The 12582-nt window shown below is 41.2% G+C and overlaps 1 protein-coding gene across 7 annotated transcripts in view; it reads right to left on the bottom strand.

Moving 5' to 3' along the window:
• The window catches only part of slc8a4b (solute carrier family 8 member 4b), a 130617-nt gene that overhangs the window by 62358 nt on the left and 55677 nt on the right, over nucleotides 1-12582 (bottom strand). For 6 of the 7 annotated variants that reach the window (XM_082526014.1, XM_082526015.1, XM_082526012.1 and 3 more), the window contains 6 exons: nucleotides 5632-5895; nucleotides 4403-4542; nucleotides 4117-4269; nucleotides 3795-4022; nucleotides 3265-3678; nucleotides 14-124 (listed from right to left, as the gene is read on the bottom strand). In XM_082526014.1, the coding sequence (XP_082382140.1) occupies nucleotides 14-124; nucleotides 3265-3678; nucleotides 3795-4022; nucleotides 4117-4269; nucleotides 4403-4542; nucleotides 5632-5818 (1233 nt within the window). In that variant the 5' untranslated portion in view covers nucleotides 5819-5895. Of the gene's footprint in view, nucleotides 1-13; nucleotides 125-3264; nucleotides 3679-3794; nucleotides 4023-4116; nucleotides 4270-4402; nucleotides 4543-5631; nucleotides 5896-9198; nucleotides 9247-12582 lie in introns of those variants that run through there. The other variant, XM_082526017.1, reaches the window with a different exon arrangement.

Here is a 12582-nt window from a genome sequence, read left to right as displayed (position 1 = left end):
GTGCATGCCTCACCTTGCGGGCCTGGTCAGCAGCGTGCTTCTTGAGGATGTTACCTGCTCCGATCATCATCCTGGTTGCCTGGATGCGGTAAAATGCTCGGCTCTTTTGCTGCTGCATTAGGACCTAATTAACAAACGCAATGAATCAATAAACCATTTCATGTTAATTTAATTTGCTGTGGCCCAAACAGCCGTGCTTTTATGAAAGCAATCACTTTTAAAGAGAGAGCTACAATCTGAGAATTTTCTCCTGGGAGATCCTACACCGCCATAACTGAACTTCAACTCAGTGTCAAAGGTCAACAGCAGATTCCCTGACCTTTCCAGAAAGATTGTCTGAAGACAGACAAACTAAATCAGTGCAATAATACTGACAAAGAGTCATTTAACGTAATAACTTCAGGCTTTGGTTGCTGGCTCTCTTCACTGCCAACTTTCATTCTAATGAGGTTTATCAATCTATAAGGAGCGATTTTAATAAAAACGTATGGCTCAATAGTGATGTATTATCCCAACGATCCACTAAATTGAAAATGAACAAAGTGGCCACTGTAGCTGAAAGATCATTAGACTAAATGTGGCCTCAGAGCCGAGAACGCTGCAATTTATTCAAATTTAATGGAAGTGAGCTGACAGAATGTTTATATCTGCATCTCTTTAGATAGAAGGAATAAGTAAGTGTTTAGTTAAGAAACTGATTTGGGTTTTTGCTGCACAAGATCACCCAGCTCCATATCCCATGACGGCAATTTAATTTTACATTCAGTGATTCATTATGACCGCAAGAACTGAAATTTAGCAAGTCAAGTTTAATCTACAGGGCAGCTGTCATTCTTATTTACAGCACGGACTGGAGGGAGTAGCTGCAGGGATAGGGAGGCCTGAAAGCAAACAAACCTCTGGGAGCTGACCAGTGCACATTTGGCCCGCCAAGCTCCTTCCCTCCCCTCCTTCAAAACCGAAACCAAAGACATAGAAATGAGTTGGAGAGGAGGCAAGGGAAGGAATTGGTGGGAAAGCAGAGAAAGGGAGAGCAGCAGAGACTTGGACAGCTTTTACAACTATGTTCTATTGACTTCTAGGAAGAAAAGAAGTCGTCACATAAAAAAGAGGAATCTCTAATGACCCAGTTTAATGATTACTCCCCATAAAAGTTAAACATTTTAATAAAGTGTGAGCAACTGCTATAACAGAGAGGAGTATGGGTGTGCTAAAATGTGGTTACAAAATGCCAAATTTAACTATGAGTTAAATTTTTGAACAATTTTTGCTTAAGGTATCACAACCAACACATCACAAATCTAAATTCTCCCCAAAAAATATTAACTTGAGGCCCGCTTAAGTTCTTCAGCAAAGCATTTAGCTACATCTCTTTAAAGATTAACTCAATCGCTGAGAAAAAAAAGGCAGCAATGTTACCGCAAGTCAATATTTTTAAGGCTTCCAGGGTCCAGAACGGGCACTCACGTTAATATATTTAGCTTTCATGTAACTTACCGGGCAAAAAATCACCTGGATGGCAGAGGGGTGAAGGTTTTACTGGTGTCAGTCAAGCCAACAGATAGCTTCCACTCAGTACACTGGTTTAATCAACACTTTATAAAACAGTTTTACTGTGTGTTAAGCTGAGAGAGACTGAGATAATGTGCTGATGCTCAGCCAACTCAATTAACCAGTCGCTAATGTTTTTAGTTTATGTGAACATGCTATTGGTTTGATTGTATGAGACTGCCGTAAGCGTTATAGATTTTCCTCTTTGTAACTTTGTACTGTTTCCTCGGGGAACTGCACCTTCCTCTACTTTCAAAGTCACACTGAATGTGTCATAGCACCATTTCTGAGTCATTATCACCCTCAGAAGAGTAACATATGGAATGTGACTCAAGTTTGCTCGTGTGCTACTGGTTTAGATAGATGGAAATTGATTGAAATAATAATATGTCAAAAGTCTGAGAATCAAAGAAGTGAAGTGAGAGAATCGTTGAAATTTTGCTATTGCTATTTGCTATTAGCTTTTGGTTGCTAGCTTTTATCTTTATGTTTACTAGCACCTCCAAAACTTCCCCATACCAGCACATACATATCTCATCGTGTGCTACTGGTTTAGATAGAAAATCTGGAAATTGATTGAAATAATGATATGTCAAAAGTCTAAGAATTAAAGAATGGAAGTGAGAGAACTATTGAAATTTTGCTATTGCCATTAGCTTTTGGTTGCTAGCTTTTATCTTTATGTTTACTAGCACCTCCAAAACTTCCCCATATCAGCACATACGTATCTCATCTTTCATTGTCTAAATGAAATCAGTCTCTTTGTAATCTTCTGTAAAACTACAACATTTCTAGTGGAAATTATTTTCAATAGAAACTAGGGGGGGTTGCTTTACAGCTTATGCTAGCCTGAGTTAAGCTAATCACGCCTCTGTTTGTAACACCGCAAAACTTCTTAACTTGATTTAACAAGTTGTCAAAGTTTATTTAAAAAAGTATTAATAGGGGTCATGATATATTAGCATTGATGACAATCATGGCATCTAAAATGAATCAGTACTTACAGATAATAATAATAATAATAAGATATTAATACTGAGAATATTCCAGCATTAACAACTATTTTTTGACACTCTAATATACAGTCAATGGCCATGTCATTGAATACACTTTGCTAGTCTTAGGTTGGACAACAACAACTTGTTCAAAACATTCCTCAGAGATTTTGGCCCATATAACATAATAATAGCATCACACATTTGCATCCATCCCAAAGATGCTCTATTGGATTGAGATATCTGGAGACTGTGAAGACAATTTGATTACAGTGAACTCATTGTCATGTACAAGAAAGCGTTTTGAGACCATTTGAGCTTTGTGACGTGGTGTGTTATCCTACTGGAAGCAGCCAGCGATCATAATGGAAAGGACATAGTCAGCAACAATCCTCAGGTAGGCTGTGGTGTTAAAACAATACAATTTGATTGGCTGATTGGATATTTGCGTTGAGTAGTTGAACAGGTGTACCAAATGGGATGGCCAGTGAGTGCAGATGATGTTGTACTGGTTATTAGGCTGTATACCATGTATAAGAAGGCAAAAGTGTATAGCTACTACTGTTTTATAAAATCCTGCTTATTATCAAATGCCAATGAACCTGTTCTTTGTATATGGTTTTAGAAAGTTATTTGAATCGTGATAATCGTGTGGTGGAAATCTGATATAGTCATGACTTCCAGAGCTTAGACATCAATGGGATTGGGTGCTGCTAACCTGATAATTAGCCATCTCAATCAGCTGTTCCATGTCTTTATCCGGGTGCCTCTGCTTCAGCTCCTTTAGCGTCCTTGCCATGTCCCTCCTAGCCTCGTCCTCATCGTCCTTTGCTCCTCCATCCTCCATCATGCCTCCATCCATCCCGCTGTGACAGTTCAGCGCTATCTGTCCGTCCAGCTCCAGCATGTCCATCTTGGTGAAGCCCCCTGGACCCAGCACTCCACCCCCTCCTCCTCCATCCATGCCTAGCCCTCCATCAGCCCCACCCTCTGTCTCAATAATGATTCCCCGATTCTTGTCGGCACGGTAACGCTTGCGGACATACTTGTAGAAGAGAAGGCGGCGGTCGGCCACCCAGGCCTGGACCACGCAGAGTGGGAAGTAAAGGAAAGTAAGCACTGCCTCCCACACCTGAATGAGAGAAGAGATGTGATTAAAAGCGTTTCTGTTTTATTCTCCTCCTCTTATTTCATCCCAGTGATTTCTTTCTTTAAACTTCAGCAGTTTTTACATAAAACTGTCCTCACCTCCACCTCTCCAGGGGAAAAGACACTCAGAATCAGGTAGAGCCAGATGTAGGCGAAGATACTCCAAGCCGCCGTGACAAAAAACACCCGAAGGTGTTTGATTTTGCGCGTTTCTCCGTCGGGGACCACATACACACACAGAGCGATGATGACGAACATATTGAAGGCGGCGCTGCCCACAATGGTGCTGGGACCTAGATCACCAGCCTCAAAACCGTGACCGCACACCTGCAGTTGGAGGTGAAAATAAGATTACTGTCTTTCCATTACATTCTCTATCAGTTAATCTGACGTGTAGCCTGCAGGCTCATGTTGCACTGACCTCAATAACAGACAGCAGTATCTCGGGGGCACTGGAACCCAAGGCCATTAGAGTGAGATTAGAAACAGTCTCATTCCAGATTCTCACGGTGGCTGTGGTGGTCTCACCATTCGACTTCTTTATGGTGATCTCCTTCTCCTGGGAGGTTATCACCTGGAGTGGAGAGGGCGTAAAGAAAGAAATAATATTGGATTTATTAGTTTTATACAGGTTACCTATTAGTGGTCTAATATCAGTAACTTATAGTGCAATCTAATAACAATTCAAAGAATATTCATTGACTTACCTCTATAGAAGACATGAACCGGTCCGCTATAATGCTCATGCCCAGGAACATGTAGATGAGTGCTACAAAGTAAACAATGGCTCGTGCCACTTTATCTCCTACAGAGGGGTTCTGAGGGTTCCAGACAGGCAGCACCACTCCTGCAATCAAAAGAAAAGATAAAGGTGGAAAAAGGTCAAATCATTTTTCAGCAATATCACAGGGAATATTTGGTTGCAACAGAGTTGTGTAATCATTCTCCGCCTCTCTAATCCTATAAAGCCTGCCACTGTGAGCATGTTGTGGACACCACAGAGGCAGCATAACCTCATTAAAGATTATTGTAAGTGGGAAATTTTCTATATGGTCCCATTTGTCCTACTAAAACTTAGTGGAACTGTTAAAGTTAATGAAAGCATGAAAACTTACCCCAAAGTGATCAACGTTCTAGATTTGTGGCATTAAATTGACATATTTCACTTCTAACGCACATTTTTGCTCATCTGGCAGACCTTTCTGATGCCTGATGTGACACTGTCGTGAATATTCTCCTGACTTTATTTCACTTTCATAGACCATTGACACCTAGCAAATATGTCCCTTCAATGTTACTTGCACATCTGGACAGGACATATGGAATGGACGATGCTGTTATAAGAAGTTATACTACTTGGTTTAGAATAATTAAGTGGTGTCATAAGAGAAATACACAATACTGTGCAAAACATTTGCGTCATGCCTCATTTTTTAATATTTTGCTAAGAAAATGGAAAATGTGCAAAAGTATATAAAACAACAGCACAGTTCATGCGATTCTAACAAGCTCGACGGTTATAGTTCTGCTTTAGTTCTCCAGGCTTCTAGAAGGACATCCAATGCTCTTCTTTGGCTGCTGGCTGCTTTTTGTTCTGTTCACTGTCAGGATGATCCGACACTGCTTCAAAAATGTTGAGCTCCATACGCTGAGGCGGTGTTCCCTAGCATGTTAATACTCCATAATCAGCGAAGGAGAAAATGTGTTGAAATGTGTTGAGTGTCAGGCTGATCGTCATGTTTATCGGTTCTCCTGATTGCAAAAACTTGGCTGGTACACAGGCAGCCAAACTAGAGGCGTAACCCATTTTATTGAACCCTCTCAGTTCACTGCACTCACTGAGAGGTTTACATGCAGAAGTCTAATCATGTCAGTGCTTCTTTACTTCTTTACAGTGCTTCTTTCACATTAAACTGCAGTTTTCTCACAGACCCACCTTCCTGACAGGGGTCTCCACCAGAGGAACAGTTTTTCTTTCCGGCACCTGCACTGACCGATCCAGGGCATGACAGCAACAAAAAGAAGGAGAGAAGGAGGCAGAGAAGGAAAGAAGAGGGAGAAAAGTGGAAAGGGCGGAGTGAGTTGAGAGAGGACGGAGGCTTAGACATGGCTGCCGGAGCCATTTCTGCTGATGTGGACCTTCACTGGACTCTACCGAGTTGTGCTCTGGGTCAGCTCAGTGTAGGTCGATACCTAAAACCTGGAGACAGACAGAGGAAGGGTGGATTAAGTACTTCACTGTTCATTAACACCTATTTATGAATTTTCACACGAACTGTTTCAGTTCACTTAATTGTATTCAGTATGAAAACAACTGTTAGGTGTCTTCAATTAAAACGTTCTGAAATCCTGCGCTGTGTTTCATGTGAGGAAAACAGCTCAGGTGAGCTGTCAGCGAAACCTTATATGTGTGACGACTTCTTTTCTTCCTAGAAGTCAATAGAACATAGTTGCAAAGTGCTTTACAATGCATTTGAACAGATACAATGAAATGAAAAAGCAATAAAAGCAATAATGGAAAGTCATTACTTAAAGAGAAGTTTAAGAAAGAGTCTGTAGAAGTGCTGTAAATGATGATGCACTTGTAGCCAGCATCTGTAATCAAGTTAAAACAATAAAGCTGAAGCAGATGTAGCCAGCTGGAGCTGCTCGGGAACCCAGATGAAAAAAATCAATCACTACAGAACAGTCAATAGCAGCTTCGAAGCAAAGCAGACAGTAAGAACTTGGAGATTGTTACACAGTTACATGTTCCATTGCTAAAATATGAATACAAAAACTCTATTTTGATAATAAATAATTAACAAAAGCACCCTTGGCAAACTGCAATCACAGACGATGGTTGTGCTTTTATGAGAACACAATCAATTCTAGTCAGAATCAGCTCTGGAGAAATCCACAGGGGACGTTTTCATTGCAGGAAAAGAAATCAGTAACTTTTGTGTCTCTTTCACATCGTGCTTGGCTTGTTTGCTGTCTGTCCAGTACAATGATCAGCATGCTCCGTGTATCCCTACCATCAACAAATTGGCTGGTTCATTTACTCTTTTAAAGACACCAGTTACAGTGGACAGAGTGGATGGCCCCAGAATAACTAACATCCAGGGTCCTTTAATAAAACTGTTCTACAGACTCTTTTCTGCATTAAACAGTCAAATCTTATATGAGCTCTTAGCTACGGCGCAGGTTACTTTTTTCAGGAATTGGTGGAGACCAAAACAGAGCTAAAATCTAAAACACTTAATTTAATAAGTAGATAGCCCCAAAGAAGAAATGTTTGCCTTGCCAGGTTTGCAATGTGACATTGTGTCATTGCTGTTTACTGTCTCTACACTGCTCTGCATTTAATCATTCTTCTCTCTCACCCACAGCCAGTTGTGCCCCGCCCTGACACTGGTTCTGTTGGAGGTTTCTTCCTGTTAAAGGGGAGTTTTTCTGTCCTACTATCACCAAGTGCTTGCTCATATATAGGGGTGGTCTGATTATTGGGGTTTCTCTGAATTATTATAGGGTCTTTACCTTACAATATAAAGTGCCTTGTTGTGATTTAGGGCTATATAAATAAAACTGAAGTGCATTAAATATCTCTCGCCAAAATGGATCAATCCATCCCTGCGGGTTTAAAGATTGCAATTTCACACCCTGCTATAGAAGACCGAACAAATAAAACTCTGAATTTGAATGTAGAAACATTCAGCACTGATTCCTTTAAATTTGGGCATTCTCCATCGATTTTTTCTGTTTCCACCATTGGCCTTGATTGTAGTCTTTCATGTGTGAATCTTGAATCTTTACACGCAAGTTACTGCAATATTTAAAACAAAGAGCAGCTTTAAATGCCGCTCTTTGCTGCACATTTCTCTGGCAGCAAACATAAGCTAAGCTGGAAACAAGCAGTCGACAGCAGAGATACAACAGCAATCTGTTTTTGTGACGAGGAGTACAAGTGACTGTTCAGCGTGAACGGTTTGTGAGGGAAAATGCACCAAAACAAAGGGAAGCGAAATGGTTTGACCAGGCAGCGTTAGGTCAAACAAGTGCAAACGGTCATGGAGACAGACACGCACACATGCACCAATACACAAAAAACACCCAAATGCACAAACTGTGTCAAGCACCCTCATGGTGCAGAAGTTCCTGGCCTCGTACTGACATCCTCTCAAGCAAACACAAACACGCTCCACTCTCTGGGTTAGTCCACTCTGGACAAATAAAAACTGCTGACCCTGTTTTTACACACACACCTATGCACACACAGCCGTGGTTAGTCATGAGTCGTGACATTAGCGTCAAGTTGCTGACCCTGTCTTAATCTATCTTCCGCTCTGACAACAACCTGTCACTTTAAGTCACTTCTCTCCTCCGCCGTCTTCTTCTAACGCTCCCTTTTCTTTTTCAGTATTTATTTTTTGTCCCTTTTAACCAAAAATGACTTCACTCCTGCATTGCAGCATGCTTGGTTTTGTTTTCAGTGGTCACATCTCAGGATTATGTTTAGAAATCATGTACGTCCTCCTGGTACTAAAATGTGTTTTGGCAACTCTGTGCACACGTCTCCAGGGAGGCATAAGATAATCTGAGGGTCTTTATCTTGGTTAGGCACGCAGTCATTGCATTAGACGTGAATATACTTCAAACTTGCACACCTATGCGTTCTTCTGCATTGAAACAAAGTTCATGCATTACCCATAATACACTTTGACCACTGACAGTTTCATTCGGGTGTGTTATGCATGTAAAACCTATCGTAGCCTTGAGCTGATAGCCTCAAGCAGAGATGAGATATTGGGGAAGCTCACTTTTTTGTGCACTCAAACTTTTTTTCAGTTTCTACTTGTAGTCTTCAGCACCGACTCCTTGCGGCTGTTTGTCAGACTTCACACCACTCCCTCTGGAGCAACAAAAAGCTTTTTCTTTTTTAAAATTTGTTCACAGGCTTAGATAAAAGTCTCTGTTCAGATCTGTATACATTCATGTGCAAAATCATTTAACTCCCTTTATCATTTCTGCTTCATAATGTCCTTTTGGGTTGCAATACGCCGTGCGCCCAGAGCCCTGGAGGCTCTCAGTTCTCGGGCACTTCCTGCCTTGCTCGTTAGTAATCCAGCCTTCAGCATGTGACTTTTCACCTGTGGGCATACAGCCACGCGGCAGTGATAAACGGAGACAATCCTCATAGCCTCCCATGTTAAATGGTCCAAGTTTACAACGTTAAAAGCATGCACATTCATTGCATGTTAGGACTTCCAACTCCTCCAGGCAGGAGATAAGCTAGCAGGCTAACAACAGCACAAACAGGAGTAGCTCACATCAGCAGCTGGTCTACCGATTTCTGACAACATATGAAAATATGAAGATAAATTTCTATTCCGTAATAGTGAGTGGTATATTTTTGTTTCTAGATTTTTCACAGTAGTAGTTGGATCATTTTAAATCATAATCATGCTGCTGAAAAGGTCCCTAAAGTTCATTTCTGATCCTTTATTTCCTGTTTTTCTCTTACTTGCTTGATCTCCTTTTCCATCTCCCTCTCAGCTTCGTTGTCAGTCACCCACGCCTCCTGCACCCTCATGTCTCCAAGTCAATGTCCTGTTGTCCTCTGTCTCTCTCTCTCTCTGCCCACATGGACTGTCACCACTTCACGTCTCAAGCACCTCTCAATATCCCCCGCTCAACCGCTCTTTCACACCTCCTTTTAGTTCAACATCCCTGCTCCTTTTATATCATCCTGATCGGTAAACAAATCTAAAGCTGTTACAGCTTAAAATATCTACACAGTTCATGCTGGTGCAAACACTGGTAATGGAGGGAATTATGGGTAAAAAAGTCCCCTTAGTCTTCTATAGATTTCAGCTCTATATGTCTGGTGAGAGCCTCTGAATGGGCTTTCACAAACACAAACGCAGGGGCTAAATGTAGAAATAAACGGCTGTGGCTTTATGTAGCCGTAGCTGAAGCTTACCAGCTCGATTTGTGTCAAGGTTCTTCTAATTTGTATTGAGGTACTTTTGTACTTTAAAAAACGCTATTAGCCTTTTCCAGGGCTGAGTCGAGATGCTTTCTAATTTAAGGAGCATTCTCAAAGCAACCTTTAAGTGATAATGTGCAAACAGAGATGTCGGCACACAGATGAGAAAAGGAAAGATGAGCAGAATAATAGGAGATTGTACCAACTAAAGTAGGACCCTAAGAACATGTAACCCTCAGTCATCTTTATTACACCAGGAAAAAACACATTTATTGTTTGTTTTCCCAAAAGTTGTCCACTTAATGTTTATTACAAGGGGCTTTGTTCGTAAGAACTAATACAAATTACTGGAGTATAAGCAGAGGAAAAATCGCATTTTTATTGTGTTAGTCGGATTTTCCTCGAGGCTCGAGGCCAAGTCCAAGGCTCCGAATGACTTCTTAACCCTGGTGCTTGTGTTTGTGCTGCATTTGTTCCTTATTCCCTCAAGACTTCGTGTAAGAACTGAATCATTCTGACTTATCACACACACAAAACGACCTCTTCTGACATAAAAGCAATGCATGTGTGTGTAAATTAGAATATCAACACATGCACTGGCACAGAGACAAATACTCGGCTGCACTGATTCACACACAAGCACAGACACACTCCTGCCAAATGTCTTTTTCTGCTTTCACTCAAGCCGACAGGTGTTCGTGTGAACTTAGGAATGTGTGAAAATACCAGTAAATTTGATCATTGTTTGATGCTTGTTGCAACAATTGGACGCCACTGCAATTACAAGGATGAAAGGACTACATGGCCTACATTTTTCATTAAATGCCATTCAGTGTTTGCACACTGGGGGTGTGAGAAGACTCCAAACCTCCCTCCGCCCGCTCATATGTAGTGTTGATGCATGTGTGTTCTAAGGTGCATTTAAAACCCAGGAGGGCATGGAGCTACCTGCCAGAGAGCAGCAGGTAAGCGCATAGCCCCTCCTGATAGCCCTCAATGTCTACGTGTATTTAAAATTGAGAGGTGGGCAACGACGCCAGGGGTGAGGTGTACAGCCTGCCTTCGTACATACAAAGAGTTGATACAATCAGGTGTAACCACAAAATTTTAAAGGTGACTGTAAACACTGTAACATCGCCCACTGCTTTGTGCAGTCCTCTTTTAGAAGCTGAACATTTTTCTGTCACATCTGAGATCTTGAAACCAGACATAATGAGCAACGGGTGGATCTGACTGAGAAAACAAATGGTAGTGACCTCTTTATCATTTATTTTACTCCAAGTGGGCACAAAATGTATAAAATGAACATCATGTTGCACTGAGTAAGACTTCAAACTAGTAACAGAGATCATAAACCAGTCAAGAAAGTGTTTACTGATGGATGAAAGGAACCAAAGCCATTTTCTCCTTGACTTCTACACGACTTCTTTTTGCAGCCAATGAAGTCGCCCCCTTCTGGCCATTAGGAAATTTTATATAAATCTCACTTTTCAGACCCGGAAGCTATATCCATCCATGGATTGAACTACCAACCTTGTGGTTAGCGGATGACCTGCCTTACACCCAAGCCAGAGTTACACTGCCATGACCATCGTCTTCATGCAATAATTTGCAACCGGGTCAACTCTTTTAGCGATACAATTCTACAATCTACAATTTGAAACAAGCAAACAACACAGTTCCTGTTCTATACTACAATCAGACAGATCTAAGCAGATACACCTGTTGTTCGTTCTTTTTGCCGCTTAACTATCAGAGGACAAAATCAAACCACAGGGATGGACAAATTAACCAGCTTTAAGTAGAGAGACTGGAAGATTAGATGAAGGCAGACAGCTTTCGTGTTCACACCCTCTCTAAAGCACGTCACAAGCTTCAGCCCGCTTTAATGGAAGCAGCGAGACAATTGACTATGATTGTCGATTCGCATCAGCTGTCTTTTGTTGATCTGCCTTTTTTGACAGAGCACATCACAACAAATAGATGCATATGCACACGGACGGACACAGACACTGTTGTGTTAGGAACAAACGACATTTGATTCAACCGGCTGTACTGGTGTCAAGCTCCCCTTCTCTTCAGTTCTAAAATTCCTTATTTTGACATAGCTAACACAACCCCAGCTAAACACACCACATAATATTTTGTTTAAATAATGAGCCAAAGTGGTATGTCATCAAAAGCAGCCGTGAGAAAAGGTGCTTTGCTGAAATGTGAGGGTTGTGTGGCAGTACTTTAATATGTTGCTGCTCTTTCAGATAAAAGCTTTATACAAATACAACACAGAAGTGGCTAGACCCAGATTTATGTACTCTCTGAGGACTGCAAATATGCATTTCATTGCATTCTCTATTTGCTATCTCCCTTTAAATCCCAGGTCATGTCTTGGTTTTATGGCACGGCTGTGGTGTGTGCTGTTTTGAAGGTTAGAAAGAAAGCCGATGTGTGGTATGTAGATAGAAATATTACTTGTCAGGATGGGCATTTTTATCTTCTCATCTCTTGCTACCTTTATTATGCCACCCCTCCAGACTTTGTCTCGTCCGTATCCTCCTTGTTATTAACTTTTACTCGCTGTTCATATAAACAGCTTCATTCTCTTTCTTGCCAGACCTGAGGCTTGCAGGTATAATTATTGTTAAGCATGTAATTTATATACTGAACTCAGTTTCTATCGCTATCAACAAAGTCGCCCTACCATGAATGATGTCAACGTAAAGCTAAACCACAGTGCTGTTTAAAGGTTGGGGTCACAGTTAGCGACATCTATCTGCACCTTAACTACTTGAGTGTTAAGGGGGGCGTAAGACTATAAGATTTTAATTATACGTTTAAAAGAAAAAATGGATGTGGATACTAATCATATATAACTTCAGAAGAAGCCTTATCGTGCAGAATGAGACCTCCTGGTAGGTTTTT

Source organism: Aulonocara stuartgranti, assembly GCF_965226115.1.
Source record: "Aulonocara stuartgranti genome assembly, chromosome: 3".
Taxonomy (NCBI): Eukaryota; Metazoa; Chordata; class Actinopteri; order Cichliformes; family Cichlidae; genus Aulonocara; species Aulonocara stuartgranti.
The sequence above is the reverse complement of the archived record's forward strand: the minus strand, read 5'-3'. Positions and strand labels throughout refer to the sequence as shown.